Source organism: Equus przewalskii, chromosome 20 (genome assembly GCF_037783145.1).
Source record: "Equus przewalskii isolate Varuska chromosome 20, EquPr2, whole genome shotgun sequence".
Classification (NCBI taxonomy): Eukaryota; Metazoa; Chordata; class Mammalia; order Perissodactyla; family Equidae; genus Equus; species Equus przewalskii.
The window spans coordinates 18,809,414-18,832,301 of NC_091850.1; the positions used below are offsets into that span (position 1 = coordinate 18,809,414).

The 22,888-nt window shown below is 40.9% G+C and overlaps 1 protein-coding gene across 2 annotated transcripts in view; it reads right to left on the bottom strand.

Annotated features, from left to right (window-relative positions):
* Positions 1-15,771, bottom strand: part of ITGA2 (integrin subunit alpha 2) — a 93,942-nt gene extending 78,171 nt beyond the window's left edge. The window contains exons 1-2 of one of the 2 annotated variants that reach the window (XM_070586887.1): positions 15,692-15,771; positions 15,366-15,522 (exon numbers count right to left, since the gene is read on the bottom strand). In XM_070586887.1, the coding sequence (XP_070442988.1) occupies positions 15,366-15,423 (58 nt within the window). In that variant the 5' untranslated portion in view covers positions 15,424-15,522; positions 15,692-15,771. Of the gene's footprint in view, positions 1-15,365; positions 15,613-15,691 lie in introns of those variants that run through there. The other variant, XM_008530881.2, reaches the window with a different exon arrangement.
* Positions 15,772-22,888: the final 7,117 nt, after the last annotated feature.

A 22,888-nucleotide genomic window follows, 5' to 3' on the forward strand; every position in this document is an offset into this window, starting at 1 on the left:
ACTTTTGGTTCAGATCTTCCCCTACCATTCTAGCCTGCACGCACCCTTCTTCTAACTCCCTCAACACTCACCATTTGCATCTCTTATTGGGTGGACTACCCCAAAATGTTACTCTATTGTTCTCATGTGTAAGTTTTGCCTCGATAACTGCATAATCATTCGCTCCCTCAACTGTCCGACCTCACCCTCTACCCTCTCCCTTTAGCTCACTTAGCTGGGCTCCTGGCTCTTCCTTGAACACACTCTGATCTCAGGCCTGTCTCATGTGTTCCCTCTGCATGGAAGACCCTTTTCCCAGAGAGCGTCATGCCCACTCTCATTGCCTTCTTGTTTCTGTATCAAACATCAATCTAGCAGAGCTGCCTGTCCTCACTACCTGTGGTGGTCAGGGGCTCCCAGTGATTCCCATCTCCTGTTATTCATGCCTTTGTGTGATCCTTTCCCCCAGAGGGAGGGCAGGACCTGTGACTTCAAACCAATAGAATTAAAGATTCAAAGCATAGAATCAAAAGTCACAAGATGTCACCTCTGTGATCACATTACACCAGATTGTAACTTCCATCCTGATAGCAGACACTATCTTCTATTGGCTTTGATGACGCAAAGAGGCCTCCAGGACAAGGAACTGAGAGCAGCCTCCAGCTGAGAGCCAGCAAGGAGCTGGGCCCTCAGGCCAACAGCCCTAGAGAAAATTAATTCTGCCAACAATCGAAGTGAGCAGAAGCGGCTCCTTCCTCAGTTAAGCATTCAGATGAGACCTCAGCTCTGGTCAACACCTTGACTGCAGCCTGTGAGAGACCCTGAAGCAGAAGATCCCAATGAAGCCACACCTAAATTCCTGACCCACAGAGATTGGAAGATAATAAATGTATATTATTTTAAGTCATTCTACATGTGGTAATTTTTTGTATAGCAATAGATAACTAACACATAACCCTATGTAAAACAGTACCTTCCTCTTTCCCATCCACTGCCCAGCATTCTCTGTACTCTTACTATGCTGTATTTTTCTCAATGGAGCATCACTACCTCATATGCTATATATTTATCTTTTTTATTTGCCTGCCTCCCTTATTGAAGTCTGTATGGGGCAATCTAAGTTTTGAAGGGATTAAAGGTTTAACAATTTGGGAGAGTGGCTCTTTAAGGAAAAAAGTTACAAAATTGTAACACAAATTATGGCATAAAGTTAAATATACCTATCGAATGAGAAAAGCAATCCTAGCAAGTTACACGTTTTTAAAAGCTGAAACATCCAAAAAAAAAAATAACATATATTTTACTGATCGCCTGAGACACTTCTGTAATACCTTTTTCCTACAGTTTTTGGCTCTTTTGATCACCACTTCACTTGACAATAATTTTATAAAATCACATTCTCTAAAAAGAGCTCAATTTTTCTTCTGTTATGGTAAATTGAATTTTTAAAATTATTATTTATAGTTAAGAAAAGTTCCTTTCATTTTCATAACTCTTTATTTGTAGCATCATGTAAATGTTTAGGACTGTTTTCCAGTATCATACAGGAGCTATAGTATTTCAAAGCACCTCAAGTTTTCTTTTACAGGGATTAATCCAGAAACTCTTTGAATTGATGACATTTATTAACTAGTTTGTGGTTGATGTCTTTGTTGAAATGTGTTATGTTAGGGTACAAAAGAGGCAGTGATCTTAGCTTTTGCATGTTTAATAAAAATATGAGGCTGTGTGAACCCATAGGAAGGGGCCTCCACAGCGAGGGTCCCGAAGCTTAAACTTCAGCTTTTTATGGTAAATCTGCCTTCGTCCCTATGAGTAGAGACTTTGTCTATTGTGTCTACTGCTATATCCCCCAGTACTCAGAATAGGGCCCAGCACAGGGTAGTGGATCAACTGAATGAACAGATAGTCCGCTGATTCTTTCACCTTTCCACCTAACAATAAGTTCTGCATACAATGGGAGATCCATAGAGACCAGTTTACTTAATAAACATGAGTTCTGGACTGGTTCAAAGGAAGATGCTTGAATGTAGGCTACTGAGAAGATATATAAATCAATGGATGAAAAGATACATCAATAAATATACATACATAGATGCACATACATATGTATATACAAATACACACAAATTTAATTTTCTCTTTAGAATTTTAGAGAATATTTAACTTTGCTTTTTATCTAGCTATAGGGAACCCTAAAGAGAAGACTGACTGTATTTGGGTGTGATGATTGGCAGAAGTATACCAGTGCTAGAAGTACAAGGATTTTTTTTTAACTGAAAAATCCACATACTGGGGAAGACCAACAGTATCTCACAGTGCCTAAGAGCTTGGCTTCTGTATGAACAGCTCTGTGACCTTGGGCAAGTTCCTCATCCAATATAAGCCATTGGTTTTTCACCTATGAAACAGATAACATACGAGCCTACCTCATTGTGATCAGACAATGCACGTAAAACCCTCAACCCAGTGCCCAGCAAATGAGCGCTTAGTAAAGACAGTCCGTTTTTCTTTTGTTTTGTTTTGTTTTTACTATTTATATGGTTGTGTTACTGAGGAAGGCATATTTTTTGAGAACTTTAAAAGGCATGCCAACTTGTGATCCCACTTTCACCTCTAATGTGAAAAATATACCCCGAATAAATTTCCCTTTAAGCTTCTGAGAACTGCTGTATAATGGGTAGGAGGATGACACATTGCTGCATTTTGCTGAGACATACTCAAAGCACACCATGAAAGCCAAAAAAACATTATCAGTCCATGGACCCTCCAGGAAGTCACACAAGCAGGAAGTGTGGTTACTCAGACCCTGACTTTGAAACTAAGAAAATAAACTTCAAACTCTAAAGTGAGGCTAATCATTATCTAGAATATGTATGACAGCGGAAAATAGTCATAGGTCACATTAGATCGCTAGAACACATATATAACCTCAGGAAATCATTTTCAATAGCATTGTCTTCATGCTGAAAGGACAATAATGCAAAAATAATGTAGAAAGCCCTCCCCTCCCTTCAAAAAAACATAGCAACTAAATTTAGAAATTATAGGCCTTTTGGAAATGACCACACATTGTATACAGATTTAAGCTCTATAATATCTGGCTTATAGCTATAGGGCTTAAAAAAAATGTTAATGCAAAACCAAAAGCCCAAAATGACCCTTACAACTGCTTTTGGAATATAGTGGCGTAACATTCTCCCTCTTTCATTAAGAAAAACAACGCAATTTTTCTTTAAAAGTCTTTGTTTTGAGTGTTAAATTTTACATTCAATAAGGATCTAGGTGATACTATACTCCTCCACAGGTGATGTTAGAAATGGAAAGTGGAGCTCCTGGAGGGGCTGCCTTGAATCCTCCGATTCCCCCAGTGTCTGACCTTCCACTGCCATACACTAGGCACCCCATGAAGGTCCCTTAAATAAATGAATGATGATAAAAATGGATGAATACCAAGTAGATGGATTTAAAAAAAAATAACATTACATATGTTTTCATAGTCTGCAAAATACTTTTCCATTCATAATCCCATTTGATCCTCCCAACGACCCAGCAAAGCAAGGAATAGTTTGCCTGTGACTTACCCAAAGTCACCCAGAAAAATGGCATTTAACTAACTCTTCAGAGCTGGAGTTCTTTCCATGATGTCACGAACATTAAATGGGCTTAATAACTGTTTTTTTAGTGTAGTGGTTCTCAACTGGGAGCAATTTTGTCCCTTAGAGGGCATTTGGTAAAATCTGGATACATTTCTGGTTGTCACACTGGGCTGGAGAGGTTGGCTACTGGCGTCAAGTGAGTGGAGGCCATCGATGCCACTCAACATCCTGCAATGCACAAGACAGCTTCTCCCGCCCCCCGAGAAAGAATTATCTAGCCCTAAATGTCAGTAATGCTAACGTTGAGCAAATCTGGTCTAAACAATGAACAGCTTGTAAACACCATTAACTTAAGTTACTGTGGTGGTTTTAAAATATGTCTGGGATTTATTTGACACACTTCCCATCAAGAGACAGAGTAAATCTCCTCCCCCAGAATCTAGGTGGGATTTCATGATTGCTTTGACAAATAGATGCAGTTGCGTCATTTCTGAGTCTAAGCTAGAAAAGGCCATGCAGTTTCTTTTGAGACACTTGCCTTTGGATCCCCACATTGCCCCACAAGAAGTCAGACTTCCCAGAGGGCGCCATGCCGGAGACACTACTTGATGGGACCACACAAAGAAAGAGAGATTCCTACCCTCTGATGGTAACCACGTGAGAGACCTTGAGCCAGAACTGCCCAGCCAAGCCATTTTCAAAGTCCTACCCAAGAAACCATGAGAGATAACAAATTATGGCTGTCATTTTCAGCCACTAAGTTTTGGGATGATTGGTTACGTGGCAATAGCTAACCAGAACAATCTCCAGATTCAGTAACTCGCAGTAAAGTGCTCTGGCAAACAGAATGTCTTCTCTTTCCCCCTAAAGGGTTCTGATCCATGGAAGTATGGGAATCTTAACTAGATTGCCACTCCTCGAGTGAAAAGGGATTATAATCAGCCTGTGGGAAACAGGTGACAAAGGGAAGTTTGTCAGAGATTTTCTAAAGAAATTCTGAAGGGCACCCTGAAATGATGGACAGCACACTGCAAGTTGGAGTCCTAGGTTTTAGTCATTTCAAAGGCTGGTTATCATAAAAATGAGGCATTTATTAGAGGATCTCTTGAGGTTTCTTCTAGCCTAAATGCTAGAATATCCTAATCTATATATATTTTTCAAAAGATAGGCGTTTTTAAATTTTAACTTAAAAAATGCATCCTGATGAATATGAAGAATGAGAATTAAAATAAATACGCAGCAGCACTTTATATCCAGCAAACTACAAAAAAAATTTAAAAACTATAAAAAGTCAATTAAAATCTAATGTTGGTGAAATTGGTAAATTCACACCTTACTGATGACTACATTATTCAATATGCTACAGGAGCTAAAAAATACACATAATCTTCGACTCAGTAATGCCTCTTCTGGAAACTGTCCAAAAGGAAAAAGAAAAGAAAAAGCATCTTGCACAAAGACATTTATAGTTACATTATTTGCAGTAGGGGCAAAAAATCCACAGGAAACAACCTGAATATGCAACAATGGGACAATAGTTAATCATAACATGGCAGGATGCATTAATGTAAAGTTATAAATATGAAGCCCGAATGGAAAAGTATACACAAAAGATCAAGTGAAGAAAAGTAAAACATTCATTTTCATATAAATGGTGAGTATATCTATGAAAAAAGTTTTTCACATATATAAATATCAAAAGAAGGAAAGAAATATGAATTTATAAATAAATATTTTTTCTGTAAAGAGGAATGTTTTAGTATGTCATTTTTCTATAAGGATATTAAATATTCTGCTTCATAAAGAAAAGCTCCTACAAGCTGAAATTATTAATCAAGTTTAGTATTTCAATGGATATATTTACTTCACAGTTATCTGAATCCTGGTTTTATTTTAATTTTTTTATCAATCATTTTCTCAGCGTTTCCTATATGCCTCATCCTGGGAATACAATGATAAACAGGATGCAAAGTGATCTTAAAGAATGTATTCGGTAGGAGAGAGAGTCAAGCTGAAGATAAATTATGGTGCTGCTTCATGAGAACAGAAAAGGGGTACAGGAAAGGGCTTTTTGGGGAAAAAAGATGTCTGTACTGTCCTGATACTTTTATTCATCTTGTTACTTGTCAACAGAGCTATCCTAGTAAAATTATTTCAAGACAAAGGAGAAACATTTCAAAAGCAAACAAACTCTGTCAAAGAAGTGGAAAAAACTTACCAACTACAGAAATATTTTAGCAAATTCAGACAAACCTGCAAATAGAGGCCTTTTTGCATATTCTAATTGGAAAAAAACTAGGAAGTTTTGAGTTTGGCATTCATTCAGAAAGCATGCCTTTAATCCATGTTACGGTAGCTGTCACACACTTCTCATGCATTCGTCATTCATTCAACAAAATTCAACTTGGCACAAGCAAAGAATAACAGGCCCTGTCTTCTCAGAGTTTGCAGTCGATGGGAGTTAGAGCCAAGTCAACAGATTGTTGAACAGAATGTGACAACTGCTATGAAAGGGTCCACGTGAGAAGGACACCTAAAATGGATTAGGGGTTGGGAAGGCTTTGTAGGGTACACAAACCTCAGTGAAGTTGAGACTTAAGTCATGTACAGAACGGTGGTTGGCAGCCAAAGAGTATTTCAGAAAGAGAGAACACAGACAAAGGTAAGAGACCATGGGACTGTACTCCTTTTTTCTTTTTCTTTTTGGTGAGAAAGATTGGCCCTGAGCTAACATTTGTTGCCAATCTTCCTCTATTTTGTATGTGGGACACCGCCACAGCATGGCTTGATGACTGCTGTGTAGGTCCGTGCCTGGGATCCGAACCTTGGAATCCAGGCCACTGAAACAGAGCGAGCGAACTTGACTACTATGCCAACAGACTGGCCCCAAGGGACTGTATTCTTAAAAAGGGCTAAGGTCACATCTCACTTGAACCATAACAACAACAACAAAAATAATAAAATGACATATATATTAAAGTTTGATAATTTGAGGGCAAAAATTAAATACTGTAAAAATAAAGGGATTTCTTAATCACAAACTTCATATGTTGAAATCCTAACCCCCAAAGATAATGGTATTAGGAAGTGGGCCTTTCAGAGGGGCGTAGGCTTCACCCTCAAGAAAGAGATTAGTGCTCTTATGAAAGAGTCTCCAAAGAGACCTGAGCCCCTTCCACCACGTTCGGACACAGTGAGAAGGTGCCGGCTATGAATCAGGAATGGGGCCCTCACCAAAACTCCACCATGCTGGTGCCTTGATCTTAGACTTCCCAGCCTCCAGAATTGTGGGAAATAAATTTCTGTTGTTTATAAGCCACCCAGTCTGTCGTATTTTGTTATAGCAGCGTGAATGGACTAAGACACTGTGAAATTTACATAAATTATTTATTTAATCATCTTTTAATTTTGCATTAAGATTTTTTTATTTGGGGTATTTATTACATCTTTATACTGAAGGAAAATAAAAATCACATAAAAGTATCCCAATTTTCAAGGCTAAGTTTCTCTTTTTTTTCCTCAGGGAACAATGTTAATAAGTAACAGAAAACTAAGCTAATTATTCTGAAATATCTATTTCGTGCACTAGCATTCACAAAATGGTTTAGGAAAGGTTATAAAATCCAGAAGATTCAGTGTTCATATTCTAATAAGGATCCAAAGGCTGTTTGCTGAAAGGACCTGAAGGTAACTGGTAAACAATTTGGAATAGAGTTATCTAACTGAACTGACCAGAAGCCGGCTTGGATTCAGTCTGCATTTCTGCACAGTCTCCATGGAAATGAGATCAGGCTGCACAAAGACAACAAAGGCCACCCTCAAATGAATCGGGGAGAATGACAACTGCCAATGTTCCAGCCAACCATGGGTGCAATAGCTTTGTTCACGCTTTTCAAAACACAATGAAATAATCTCTCACGCAGACAATACAGTGTCCATCACTCTTTTATTTCCAGTGCTCTGTTTAAACATTAACCACATTTTTATACAGAAAGCCTTTCAATGATCAGGAGTTATGTACGGCTTCTGTAGTAAAAACTGTCTCTAGTCACTTCAAACTAATAAAAGGAAGAATTGCGGTTACCCTTTTAGAACATAGCATAATAACGTGGGCATCTTCACTGACAAAACTGCACAGTTTCTATGCACTGTTTGGGCAACTAAACAAACAACTCTCTCAAAGGGAGAAAAATATATTTGAAAATTATTAACAGTCCCAATATTCTATGGACCTGAAAATATTAGCAAAATATGCAGTGCAAGTTTATACTGGTTAGTAAATGTAATTTACGCGCACAAGTGTCTGCATGCACGGACTGATAAAGTGCTGGAATATAAGCACTTTGAACTAATTATAACTTTAACAAAATTAAGAATAGACATTAATTTCTTTTCTAATTTATATGATTAAGTGAAAATGTTTTAAAACGCTTTGAAAACACCACTGAGTTATACAGAATAAAAAGCTTTAAAATTTTACTTAATAGAAATTTTCAAAGCCAACACTAATTCTCTGTCCTAGAGGGACTATGATTTCTGAAAAGATTTCTTTGAGGATCTTTATTATACTAAATACGAATAAAGAATTAAAAGCTTAACTGGAGAAACATAAATTTATAGTTCTAAAAGAATATTTTAGAAAATCAGACTAAAGCACTGTTATTAATTCTACTACCAGAATTGGAATATCGTCATATATGACACACCCTAAAAACTGCACTATGCTTATTGGTTAAAGCTACTTTAGCGTGGTGAGTATGTTCTGGAACAAACATGTATCCAACGGCTCCCTCATCAATCCAAGCAGCCACCCGGGAGAGTGAGAGGTGCTGATTGCCGTAGCTCTGCTGTCTCCTCCCCTGGCGCCCCTCAAGGCTCTGCTCCCTTCCCCTCTTTGCATGCCTTGATCAACTTCACCTTCCTCTCATTAGTTAATATCCTCTCCATTTCATACCTTAGAACCTACTTTGCCTTTCTTCACATGATCAACTGTGACTTCTAAGCTGTTGCCGGAGCTGTTGTTGTGGGTCATCCAATTTTCTCCCTCTCCTTTGTCTTTGATCACACCCTTTCCATAGACATCAGTGCTCCTCCTCTCTCCTCTTGTGTTCTGGACCCTGCCACATACAGGTGCCCAAATGTAATTTTCCAAAATTACAAGTGTATCATTCAGTACCATGAGTAATAGAAGGAAAAAGAGTATCATTATAATAATTTTTATGCAAGTCTCTCCCATGTTTGTTTGCTTGTTTGTTTTAAGGCAGTTACTCCCATCTTGTCCCTCTAGCCAGGCTCTCCTCCCTTTTACTGCCAAACTCCCTGACACTGTCTACATTTCCTCACATTCCATTTACTCCTCTGCCCACTTCGCTCTGGTTTCTACGTTTTTGACTCCTTGGAGACGGCCCTTGCCGAGCTGTCAGACTTGCTTGAATTGCATGGAGAAGTTGATCCTATGACCAACTCTTTCTTCTCAAAATATTTCTGTGGTGCCCAACTTCCCACAGCCTTCTTTCTGCTACTTCAGCTGCTCCTTCTCTCTCCCTTGGCATCCCCACTTCCTCAGCTGACCCTCTAAGGTAGTTCCTCAGGTTGTAGCTAAAGTCATCTTCTAGTCTGTCTTTGCCTGATTTATCAACTAGCACCATGTCTTCAATCACTCTCTAGATGCCTATGACTCCTGAATCTCCATCCTCATCTTGCTCTGTCCTCTCCTAACACCACTGTATATAATCATCTACTAACTAGACCTGCACACCTGGATGTCTCAAACTCAACCTGTCAAGCTGAACTGATCATCTTTCTCTTCTAACTTGCCCTCCTTCAGCACTCCTTGTCTCAGTAAATGGCAGCCCAATGAGTTGTCCACATCAGAGACCCAGACCTCAGTCTTATCTTCTCCCTCTCTTGCTGCCACCACGGTAAATCAATCACTAAATCCCGTCCATTCTTCCTTACTATTTTTCAGATCTTTCCCTTGCTGTCTTTCCTTACTGCCACCATCATCTCTCAATTAGCGTACTCAGCAAAACTAAACCAGAACTAGAACCAGTTCTTTCCTAAGTAGTCTTGGTGCCTTCAGTATGGCCTCCATTCAATCCACCATCCTCCCTGTCACCACAGTGATCTGCCTAAGGAACCAATCTGCTCATGTCACTCCCCTGCTTAAGGCCCTTCAAAACTTTCCATTGTCCTCAGGATAAAATTCACGCTCCTTACCATGGTTTACAAGGTCCTTCACAGTCAGGGCCCCACTAACCTCTCAGCTCTCACTCTCTGTGAATACCTCGAGAAATGTGTTCTGGGCACAATGACCTCCTTCTTTCCTATTCAAGCATCTAAAACATCTGACTGAGGAACTAGGACACTTGCGTCCTATTCCTGGGTATGCTACTCTCTATCTTACATTACCATATTATCACTTATAGCCATTTTAAAAGGGCAGCACTAAACTCTGTAACCTCTGAGGTCCTTCACAGTAGGTCTGAACTATGATGATTCTCTCCTGGCCCCATGAAGACTTCTCTGGGGACTTGATACTTAAATGTGTCACGGTGATATTTCTCCATCCTCGGACCTCAACATTTAGTTCTGTATCACTCATTTAGCCATTAATTATATGCAACCATACGACATCTGTTATGTTATAGAAACTCATGTTACATCTCTCTGTTATAAACACAGACAACACAATGACACACCAAAAACACATAACTAGGTTTTAAAATACATGGAAAATTTTTAAGACACCAAGAGGTACAATGGCTCTGAATTTCAATAATTCAGAAACTCAAAGACAATATCAAGGACCTGCTTTCTTTCTGTCCTTCCACTGGGCCAGTATGTTGGCTTCATCCTCAAGCTGACTGACATCATGGTTGCAAGATGGCTATAGCTGTTTCAAGCTTCACGTCTAGGTCTGAACATATGTTTCTTAACCAGCGTCTCTCTGAGGAATGAAAAATTCTTTCCCAGAAGTCCCAGAGCAGATCTCCCTCCACATCGCAGTGGCCAAAAGTGCATTACATGCCCAGGTCTTAATCAGACATGGCGAGAGGTATGGGACCACCAGGACTGGCTCAGTCCAATCACCCCTCAACATCCCCTGCATCTCCTACGTGTGCATAGGAGGGGAGTAACCCAACAATTGGACTGCTGTCAGAAAGGAGGATGGCAGGGTCTGAAATTGGTTAGGCATCCACCGGGGGCTGAGACAATATCCTGCCCTGATGCCTGGACTCGTTTCCAAATAGACTGCAACCTCTCTAGACCATGTTTCAAGTTTCCTATGGTTCCACACTATGCCTAGCACATTGCCTTACATATAGCCATTACTGCATAAAAATATGGTCAAACAGTTTTATGGAATTCACTGTGGCCAGACCAACAAAGCACCTATGGATCACGTGAAGGGACATCATAGGAATCACCTTCATACACAGAATCTATGATTGTCTGAGGATTTGTGGTATCAAGATTCTTCTCTTTAGAGAGTATTCTTCTGCTGTGTTCTTTCAGGTAAATCATTAGTCACAATAACAAATGAAAAAAAAATCCCTAAGAACCCTCCACATCTTTGACTCGCTGATGAGAATGACAGCCTTCCATGGTTCTTTCTCTTATAGGCTGTGCTGAATTTTCAGCAATATCTCAAGCTAAACAGGGCTGATAGTCCAGACTAAAGCTTGTGACTTTAGTGGTAACATTTACATGACGTCAGGGTGGTACTTTTTGCCCCAAGTATTTTCCCTGAAATACTTTATTTTTGACACACTGACTGCATGTCTCTTTATTTTACTGAATGTCTAACAGTCCATCATTACAAGCTCATCTCTTTATATTAATAGGCTTCTCCCTTTTAATATGCCCAAGGCTGTTAGCACATTGAGACAGGAGCAGTCAGCACTCACTTTAAAGGGAATTCACTTGAACTGATGCATTCGCTGACTCTTGTGTTGAAATCTACCTGTCTTGGTGGTCATCTCACAACAAGGTAGTACAGGCAACACTGGAAATTTAATTTCTTAGGAAAGACGAGGTGCAGTGCTAATATTTAAGCAATTATTTCCAAACCTGGCTGTATATCAGAAACATATGAGTAATTTTTTTAAAATACTGTATCTCGAGCCCCAATCCATGAATTTAAGTCAAACAGTGGCTCATAAACCAGTAGTTAACAGAGCGAAGCTCAGTCAAGGCTGGGCCGGTATAGCTGGAGAGGCATGGGGGAGAGGGTTATGTCTCAGAGGGTGCCCTAAGTCTGTTGAGGGGTTAAGGATGAGAGGAGAGAGATGGCTTAGGGTGGGTCCCAGAAATGAGAGAGTACCTCAAGATTTCCTTTTTTGTTATAAAAGAAAAACTTCTCTACTTTCTAATTTTGCTTGGGGTTGTCTCTTCTAACATTGGACAATGGTCATTTGCAAACGGATGAGAGAAAAAGGTAAAACGCATCAAGGCAAAGAAAGCAAAGAGAATAGTCTGGAAAATATTCTAACACTAAATATAATAGAATCAGATGCAGTCAGAATACAAAATGGGTGTATATAGATGGCTTTGGGGGGTGTGTATTGTGTGTGTGTATATGTGTAGCACGTAAGCTTGTGCATAAGTGTGTGCAGGAGTGGATGTGGTAGAGAAAAGACTGAATAGGCAGGCTACAGCCAGACGGCAAAGGCCTTTTTAGGACATGCCAATAAATTCGGATTTTATCCTATGTAAGACGAGGAACCACCAAACGTCTGAAGCAAGGGAGTGATTGAACACAAGTAAGTGTTTAGAAAGATAACATTGGTACCAAGGTGGAGAATGGGCTAGAAGGATAAGAGACAAAAGCAGGCCCACCAATTAGAAAACTATAGGAGTCCAGATACAAAAAAGCGAGGGCCTGAACCGGGTGGTAGCACAAGTTGCATGAGTTGGGGAACAGAATGAACAGAACTTGGGAGATTGGCTGTGAGGCTGAAAACAAGGGAGAAGATTCCTAGTTTTAGCGTTTGCACAATAATGCTGCCATTAAACAATAGCAGACAATACAGGAGAAAATTTCAGAGGACAGGTGTTGACCTCAGTTGAGGACACGCTGAGTTTGCCGTGAGATACTTGGTAGCAGATGGAAATACTGATCCTGAACTCAGGAGGGGAGTCTGGCTAGAGATACTGACTTGAGCAGGGGATTGGCCCAGAGAAAACTGGTAGAATGAAGAGGAGGATCCAGGATGGAATGCTGTGAACACCAAGGACTGGGCCAAACAGATGAGCCCGTGCAGGACACTAAGAAAGAACAGCCGGGAAAACAGGACAAAAACAGGGAGAGCAGAAGCCAGAGGGAGAGGGTATTTCAGGAGAAAAGAGCTGCCAAATTACATATTAAAAAGAGGACTTGCTTGCTATGAGAAAAACTAGAATATTTACAGCCTGAGGGGACATTAGGGAGAGGATCTGAAGATACTGCTTAAAGAGGGGATGACTCTGGGGCAGGGTACCAGAGACAGTGAGAGAAGATGAGGCCTAGAACCCAGGGAGAGGATTGTCCTTGGCCTGGCAACACATTAGAGAATGTCTGACATCATCACTTTAAAACTACATTTCCATTTTCTCCACGGACCTATTATTTAGTTTATGGATTATCTAGGCCTCAGGGTTGCAAGCACTTAAACCAAGGAATGACCAATGAAAGGTGATAATATGGAACCAAACTATGAGCACTGCTTTTTCGTAAATACCTGTGAGAAGGTTTATGAAAAGCAAATGTGAATCCAAGTGTGAAAATGAGATTTGAGGGTTTTAAGTTTCCACTGTGGTTGGCATGTACGCTGGAGAGGATGCAGATGTATAAACACACACACGTATATATGCCTTTCACATTTTAACTGTTGGTATGTATTTATATCAAACAATTGTACACATATATAATTTATAAACAACTATACATGTGTGTGTATAGTAATGATAAATGACCCAAAATTTTATACAGATAGGGTAATCATAAAAAATTTCAGCTATCACTGACCTGGAGATTTCAATTATTCAATTATTCAATGTTTATCTTGGATATTCTTGGTATGAAAAAACGATGCTGCTTCCCTAGGAACTTGGATTGATATCACCAATGACAAAGCTTTATGATGATCATCCTGAATTAAGAGAAAACCTGTTCCTTAAGTCTGCAAAGAATCGGAGCAGAAGGAGGGAATAAATATACAAAATCTTCTCACAGATGTCATTTTAAATCACCTCTGCTTGCTTGCATTGGGCTGTGCTTATTAACTAACCCCACGTTAAAATCTCTCTACCTGATCTTATGCCTTGCAGCAACACATTCCACTAAAGTATTTTTCACTCTTCTTTAAAAAACAAGCCTCAACAGTTCAAAGATAAGAAAAAGATGTCATGTTCCCATAGCTTCTGTTAAGGGGTAATTAAACAGAAATGAAAAGATTGGATTTAGATGTCAGCTTTTGGGAAGGTTCTGGTGTTCCAGGGCCTGATTTTCAATGTGAATCCAGCTTCATCTTAAACCTCTAGATTAGGGTTGATGGCCCCTCAGAACACTCCTGGGGTCCCCGGAGCGCATATCTGTGAAGTACCAGACACAGGTTAGACAGAAAACTTAATGATGCCTATTCTCTGCTGCGGGTAGGGATGGTGGTGCCATTTCTCTGTTATCTCTCACCTGGAGAAAATGCCACAGGGTCTATCTGGACTAGGTTTCTTCCCTAATAAAAAATAGCGACTGCCTAAATGCCTCAAAGGAGGACAGTTTAGCAAATATTTATCTTCTTTGTAAAAACACTTGAATATCAGAGACCTTTTTTTTAATTTTATTTTGATAGCTGCTCAAACTACAAAATACAAATGTGACTCCTTTCCCACCAAGTAAACTGAAAGTTTCAGTAAACTTCAGTTTCTTGAAACTAGTAAGCACATACTAGGCTCTGGATCAGGTCTGGAGAAAATTCCCTTGATGGACGATGGTCGCACAGCAGCTCGGCGCCCCCAGCCTCATTTCCCTGCTTAGTGCAGAAGGAGTCAGGCGATGGGTGGGCCCCACTCTCACCGCCCTGCAGCTGGAGCTGCTGCTCCGGCTCATTCTGGCGGCTCAGATCAAGAAAGTGGAAAGAACTTTTCCTGGCCTAAGTTTACTTTCGTTCAACAGACGACCTTATAACAATAAGAGGAAGGCAGACGGGAAGAAAGAATTCCCCTCTGCCAAGCATTTAAGAGGTGCTTGTTTTTTCTATGTACCCTACGGGAAGAAACATCAGTGCAGCGTCCTGAAAAAAATGGGGGCATTATTCATACCCTTAGGTTGAAATCGAAGCACTTTGGGCTCCCAGGCTCCTGCAAAGCCGCTAGGCATAGCGCTGAGGAGGTGCAGGCTGCCGGCCAAGACCGGATTCCCGGGACCCGCAGAACCCACTGGTCCCAGTCTGGCGCGGCACCTGTCTGAACCAGGCTGCAGGACTCTCCATCTCCAGGACACCCATTAATCTCCCTCTATGCATGGGTGCCCGAGCGTGTGTGTCTAAAACCAAAGCGCGCACCGAGGTGACTTTGAAGGGTGTTCAACAGGCAGGGTGAGACGTGCCTTATGGGGACACCAGGCGGGGGAGAGCGTGAACGGGGAGTCTCTGCATCCGGCTCTGGATGGCTAGGAGCCTGGTCCACGTGGAAGGAGAGCGGAGACGCGCGCTGCCTGAGCCCTCGTCCCGCACAACCCCTCCCGGCAGCCCCCGGGACCCGCGCAGGTCCCTCTCGCGGCCGATGCGGCGCAAACTCCTCGCTTACCTTGGCTGAGCACTAACACCAGCCGCAGCGGCGCGCCCCCTGTCCGTCCTGGCCGCATCCTGAGCCTGCCCTGGGGACTGGCGCTGCTCCGGGTTTGCAGGGAGAGCCAAGAACCCACAGCCTCTCCAAAGCCGTCTCGAGGGCTTCTCTCCTCCGCCTGGATGAGAGCAGGGAAAAGTGGCGGGGCAGCTCCCGGGGCGCCAGGGCCCGCCCCGGCCCGCCCCTCCGCCTCGGCAAACGCCGGATTTGCCCTGGCCCCGCCCCGCAGAGCCCCGGCCCCGCCGCCCGGCCTGCACCTAGCTCCGCCACACCCCCGGAAACCACACCTTAGGTCCCCTGCGCCGTCCCAGCCCCGGGATCCGTGCGGGTGGGGACGGCGCGCCCGGCAGCCTCTCCTGCCCTGGACGGGACTGGCCGGGCACATCCGACGCACGAGAGCCTGCCTGTCATACCCCGCCCCTGACAGCCTGACCCCCGCCGGCAGGAAACCCCCAAATCCCCAGGAAAATTCTGGCCCTTCTGGAGCCCCTCGCTGCTCTCGGCTCTTGGCAGGGATGGGAGGGCCGAGTGGAGCCGCGAGCCCCCAGCCCCAGTTCTTAGGGGCCGCGCGGTGCATAACTGTCTCTGCCTTTCCCCAGTGGGTGGAGAGACGGACAAAAATAAGCGCAGAATGACCAGGTTAGAAACTAACTCGACAGGAAAGAAGACCTGCTCACAAGTTATGATTATCCTGGGCGATGTTTAAGCAAGACCTGCTGCAAGAGCCGTGTGTGTGTGTGTGTGTGTGTGTGTGTGTGTGTGTGTGTGTGTGAGAGAGACATAAATCTTTCATTCTTCTCCAAGATAAGGAGCTGATTTGATTACTAAATTTAAGCGATTTACTTCAAGACACAGAGAGAGAAGGGTGAGACTCTGGGTATGAACTCGTGACTCTTCCTCTTTGTCTATAGTACACGGTGACCATTTTCTTCCATTATTTCAGTCCCACATCTGGAAAGAGAACATTCTATAACCACATCTGAGATTTTTACTTGCCTACCTAGGAATAGGACATTCACTTTTCTCTAAATCTGATTTTTCCTCCAAAAGTTCACCCCACAAATTCCCAAAACGTTGCTGAAACCAGAATTCTTCCAGTGACTACTTTTGTGAAATAACCAAATGTTTGAATAAATTAAACTTAAGGAGTGATTAGTCTAGTTATTATTATTATCACCATTTCAAGTCTTTATGGAGCAGGTATTATGAGTAAGATACGATGCTTGGGGTACTGCTACTAGGAAGCAGTGGTTCAAAGGTGGGAAAGACAATTAATTGGTCAAAGTCAAATGTTGTCCTTTACCATAGTTAGGCTGGAGTCTCAAATTTTTAAAGTATTGAATTGGTCTTTATCAGATGTTACTGCTTATAATCATGACTATAAACTCCAATACCTTTGCACCCAAAATGTATAGCCCCTGGTGCTTTCCTATTTTCTTATCTGTCACTTACTCACTCTGCTTACTAATCCTGACAAACCCTTGAAGGCGTTTTCTTCTGACCTGCCTGTGGTACCCACCTGCTTACTAAGACTCCCGCTATCACCTGAGACCTCTTAGGTGGCTGCTCACTAACCCGACACCCAACCTTGACTCTCCTCACAAACTTTTTGCAGGAAGTCAGCCAGGTTTCGGCAAGATGAATATCTGTCTGTTTCCTTCTGACTCACTGAAATGTGAGTAAGTCTTTGGAACAGACCCTTATTTGGGAGGCAAGATAGTTCCCTTCTCGTGAGACAGGAATTTATGCTTTGTCTCTGGGTGCTGGAGAGGAAAATGTACCCTTCTTTGCTTTTGTGCTCAGAACTGGACAAATTAACAGTATGCTGGCATGAGGAACAGAATAAATCAGGAGCTATGTTTTTCCAGAGCAGGCAGAAATTTCAAATTTCAAGAAGCAAAGAGCCAACTCCTGCCCCATGTTAATTTTCAGAGTATTAAGCGTTCCTGAGACAAAACAGTTTGAGAAGTCCTGCCGTAATCTTCCTGGGGACTATCCCACCTAGTATAATTCTGCTGGACACCACATTCTGACTAGGAAATAAGGAAGATTAAGGCAGGGCTTCTGAAACTCTTTGATCTCAGGAGCCCTTTACACTGTTAAAATTATTGATGATCCCTCAGATGAATGGATAAAGAAAAGGTAATATGTATATACAGTGGAATATTATTCAGCCATAAAAAAGAAAGTAATTCTACCATTTGCAACAACATGGATGAACCAGGAGGACATTATGCTAAATGAAATAAGCCAGACAGAGAAAAACAAATACTGTATGATCTCACTCACATGTGGAATCTAAAATAGTCAAACTCATAGAAGCAGAGAGTAGAATGGTGGTTACCAAGGCCTGGGGGTAGGGGAAATGGAGATGTTAGTCAAGGGCACAAACTTTCAATTATAGATGAATACGTTCTGGGGTTCTACTGTACAGCATGGTGACTATAGTTAACAATACTGTATTGTATACTTGAAAGTTGCTAAGAGAATAGATCTTAAGTGTTCTCACCATACACAGACACAAAAAATGGTAACTACGTGAGGTGATGGATATGCTAATTAGCTTGTGATAATCATTTCACAAGGTACATGTATATCAAAACATAATGATGTATACCATATACATGCAATTTTAAATTGTCAATTATACCTCAATAAAGCTGGAAAAAATTTATTGAGGATCCCAAAGAACTTCTGTTTGTGGATTATTTCTATCAATGTTTACCATATAAGAAATTAAAACAGATTCATTTTCCAATATTTTGTATTAATTTATTTAAAAATAACAATAAGGCTCTTACATGTTAACAGAAATAGCGTACTTTATGAAAAATAACTATATTTCCCCCAAATAAAAGGATTCATGAGAAGAATGGGACTATTTTACATTTTACCAATCTTTTAAGTATCTGGCTTAAAAATAAACACTTGGATTCTCACATCTGCTTCTGCATTCAATCTGTGTGATAGGTAGTTTTGGTGAAATTATATGAATTAATCTGGCATCATTCAGATATGTAGATGGGAAAACAGGACATAGTTGTGGATATTCTTCTGATACTGCACCAAAACTCAACTAGTGGTTGTTTCTTCAAGACTAGTTGCAATGTGAAATCTGAAACCATATTAATGAACTTTTCCTACCCTAGCGCATTAAAATTCATTGGTCTATGAACACTTTGAATAGATCTTTTACCCATGCAAGATTTTGTCCCAACATGCATTAGCATTCAGAAAATATTGGTTCACTGAGTTATGCTGATCTTCCAGTTGCTGGCACCTTTCATTACACTATTTCAAGAAAAATCATATCACCACTTATCTCATCAGAAAAGTCTTTACAAGTTGGGAAACTGTCAAGCTTCTACTGGCAGATACACATTTCCAAAATTCTAATTTTTACCTGAAAGCTTCAATTTTATCAGGGGCAACAAATAGTGGCAGTTGTTTTGCTTGAAATGAAAAGCGCACTTGGTTCACTTTTTAGAAATGTCTGTCAAATACCCAAGCCTGAGCAATCATAAATTGTCTATCAATTGTTCTTTCAAGTAAAACTGACATTTCAAGAAAAAAATTACTAGTTCAGTTTAGGCATCCTTGAGACAACCATCCCACTTCAGTGTGTAACAAAAGTGCTTTATCTGTACTGCCCAGATTTACTCACGCAAAATATTCAAACAACATACTCAAAGGTCGAAACTTAATAAAAGTAATAAATTTACTGCTTCATCAAGGACATTCTTAAGTGAAACTAGCTTCCCTTTCTTCCTTCCTCCCTCCTTTCCTTCTTGCTTCTCTCCCTCCTGCCTCCCTTCCTGTCTTCTTGCACCATCAGGGCAAATGTGAACACAGTGAAAAACGCGAATAATGTCTCATTATTATTATGGAAATAGTTTTGACCTATTAAGCACTTGAAAGGGTCTTGAGACACCCAGGGACCATATTCTGAGAGCTGCTAAGGGGTGCAGTGAGGCCTCGCCACTCTCCTAGGCAGGAGTTTTGGGGAGGAGGCTCAGAGGAGTATCTCCCAGTGTTCCATTCTGGCATCTTTTTATGTTCATATCTGGCTCTTCTTTGCTTATCTCGTTCCACATATACAATGGCCTAAACCAGAAACTTCTGCTTTTCCTCCTGGGGGCTGCCACCAGGCCTCCCTCCCATACTACATCAATTCTGTCCTTACTCTCTACTATTGTTATCTATGCCACTTCCTATTTTCTGTTCCTTTGCTACTGCTGTTAGTTAAAGCCCTTTGATCTTTCACCATGACAGTGTCCTAAATAGTCTCTCTGGGCTTCCTGGTCCCTGTCTTCAGTCTACGCTTCAGACCATCACAGTTCTCTTTCTAAAAGGTGGGATTGATCTACTGAAAATCTTTGGACATCTACAGGATGAAGTTCAAGTACCTGAGTGTTTAAGCTCCCAGTTGAACCCCAACCTGCCTCTGCAGCCTCTCCCACCACTCCTCCCTCCTGCACATTACACTCAGGCCAAATTCACCTCTCCACCGACCTACCTCTCCTATTCTTCTTTGCTAATTCCTTAGCTCTTTTTCTGCCTACAGTGGTTTTCTCCCTTTTCTCTATTTTTAAAAAATCTACTTCAAGCCTCCAACCAAATTTTATTTTACCCACCCAGCCTTTCCTAGCCCCTTTATTCAAAACCAATTATTCTTTCTTGGCTCCTGACTCTCCTCGTTTAAAAAAAAACCACCTTTCTTTTGTATGTATTATGGTGCGACTTGAATTTAGTTGCTAATCCACCTTCTCAGTTCAATGCTGGATCTCTGCCATCTTATATGTTTACATCACAAGAGTCTAATCCCGTACCTGGCAAATAAATTCCCCTAAATAGTTACTAAATTGAAATGAATTTCCTAACACTTCCATATTCTTCTCCCTAGACCTAAAAAGGGTAGTGAATGTGAAATTGTATGTCAGTCCTGGAAAATTCGAAGTGAAGTAACCAGTGACTCTTCAAATGTTACCCAGTAAATCCATAACAAGAACGAGTGAAGCTCAGATTCATTGAGCTTAACTCACCCACAGGTCTCCGGGCACTAGCTGAGAGGCATAATACCCCAAAACAGAAGAGACGCTTTCAATTTAAAACCCAAACAAATAAACGAAAGTCAAATAATTCTACGTTCCCCAGCTCCCTGGACTCATCAATACACTTATGCATTATATTCAGATTTCTATGCTAGCACTTCCACGGTTGACTATCCTTATTTGTTGTTGTGTGTGGCAGACATGCAAAGCAATCTGCCAGCTCTGCCCGTAGGTCGTTCTCAGTTTGCCATGATTCCCCTCGGGAAGTCATCAAGTCACATAACCCTGCCTCCTAGTGATATGGGTACACACCTGACCGAAGCTGGATCCATCAGATTGTCTCCCAGTATTGAGGGTACGGAGATTCTTAGAGCGTCTTTGCTGACCATGTGGACTGGGTTGTGTTCACTTGGGGCAATGATTTTCTTTAATGAGCATAGAAATAAAGCCGATCTGCAGCTATTCATAGAAGACAGAGATGCAGCGATGAGAGACCAAGAAACTGACGCGTACACACACTAAAGAGAGAGAGAGATAAAGAGAGAGAGAGACAGAGAGAGAGAGAGATTACTTTAGTATTACGTTAGTTTTTCATCTCTTTCTGTTTCCTGTTTCCAGTCATTTATGAGATCTGGCTGCTTTTCCTACCTTTAGTTCCATGAAATGCCCTGGTATCCTCCTAATATTTTCTTTTTTTCTTTTAATCTAGTTTGAGTAGGTTTCTCTTCCTTGCACTATCTTATCTTTAAGACACATATGTTTCTCCTACGGGAAGTCCTTGAGGACAGGGAGCATGTCTCATTAACTTCTTTTACTCACAGTCCCTAAAGCAGAGCCTGACACAGAGCTGATGCTCAATAAATGTTTGTCTCACTAATGAATAAACACATTTGTTCAACTGATGACTAACGTCTTAATTTATTAAGATGAACCAGTGAAAAGAAGAAGTTAAGAAGTTTATCTCTTAGAACATGGAAAAGCTCAACGAAGGGGAAATATTGATCATATGTACTTTAGATTTTTTTTTTTTTAAGAAACATATCATATGATGGATCAAGCCAGCTGTACAACTCTCTCTCTGGAAAACTTGGATGTTTTGGATGTTTCAGTTATAGATCAGCTATTTTTCAAGGGTGAAAAAAAATCAATCTTACTTAAATAGTCTAAGTCAAAAAATAGTTAATTGAAAGGGTATGAGGAAATTTCAGAGATGTGGATGTGGCGCTGCTTGGCAAGCCATGCTGTGGTGGGCGTCCCACATATAAAGTAGAAGAGGATGGGCATGGATGTTAGCTCAGGGCCAGTCTTCCTCAGCAAAAAGAGGAGGACTGGCAGCAGTTAGCTCAGGGCTAATCTTCCTAAAAAAAAAAAGATACACAATCTTTGATTTTTTAGGTAGTTTTTATTCTTTTCTGAAGCCAAGACTCCTCCTTTCTCAACCACTTGGCAATTTAACATTTAATGCATCCTATGAGTAATACTAACTCCTATTTTATTTGAAGTAATTTTGACTGTACCATTTAGATTGGAGTCTGTCCTTTTAGATGGAAATGAATTTCAAACATTTAACATCAAAAAGTCAAACAGAGCCAATTTTGCTATTAGGATTTATTTGACTGGCAGGACAGTGAGCTTTGTTTACACAAGAAAAGAATGGAGTCAGTGAGGATGGGAGAGCCTCAAAAGATTTTGAACTTCAGTTTTTCCAGGAATCTCAGTCTTAATCAAGATCTAAATCTTTTCTGCTTTTACATCCTCTGTTATGATAGATGAGAAAGCAACAGCTACCATTCCTGGCTCACAAACTTTGGTTCATTTCACGGTCTTCTAACATTTGTTTCTGTTTCCTGCGTAATTCTCTTCCAGACTTTTAATCTCTCTTTCTTACAAATTCTTATCATTTCTAGCATGATCCTTCACTTAAAGTAACTTGAGAATCTTGCAATAACATTACTTTTGTCATTTATTCATTCACTTACCACATATTTATTTAGGACCTGCCGTGTGCAAAGCAATAGGCTAAGCACTCTGGTGAGAACAAATACATTAACTGGCTGTCCTCCATCAGCTTGAAATCTCATTACCAAACATTGTCTTCAGAATCTCGCTCTAGCTGAAATTGCATGAGGCATATGAGCAGAGAGTACGGAAGTTCAGGCTGGTTTATGCCATTCGGTGGAATGAAAGAACATTTAGGCACGTTTTCTTTACATTCAGTAAGAATCTTTGTAAAAGCACAGCTTTATGGAAGGTAGCTTACACCATCAAAAACTCAAGATCTGAAGGTAAACAAAGATGTTTCAAGGCTTAAATTTGAGGCTACCTATCATTTTAAAAGCTCTTAAAACCATACATTTCCAGGTGGTATGCTATGGTAAAGCAGTTCGTTTCCTTTTTATAGTTGTGGTCCATGACGTATACGTAGAAGCAGTG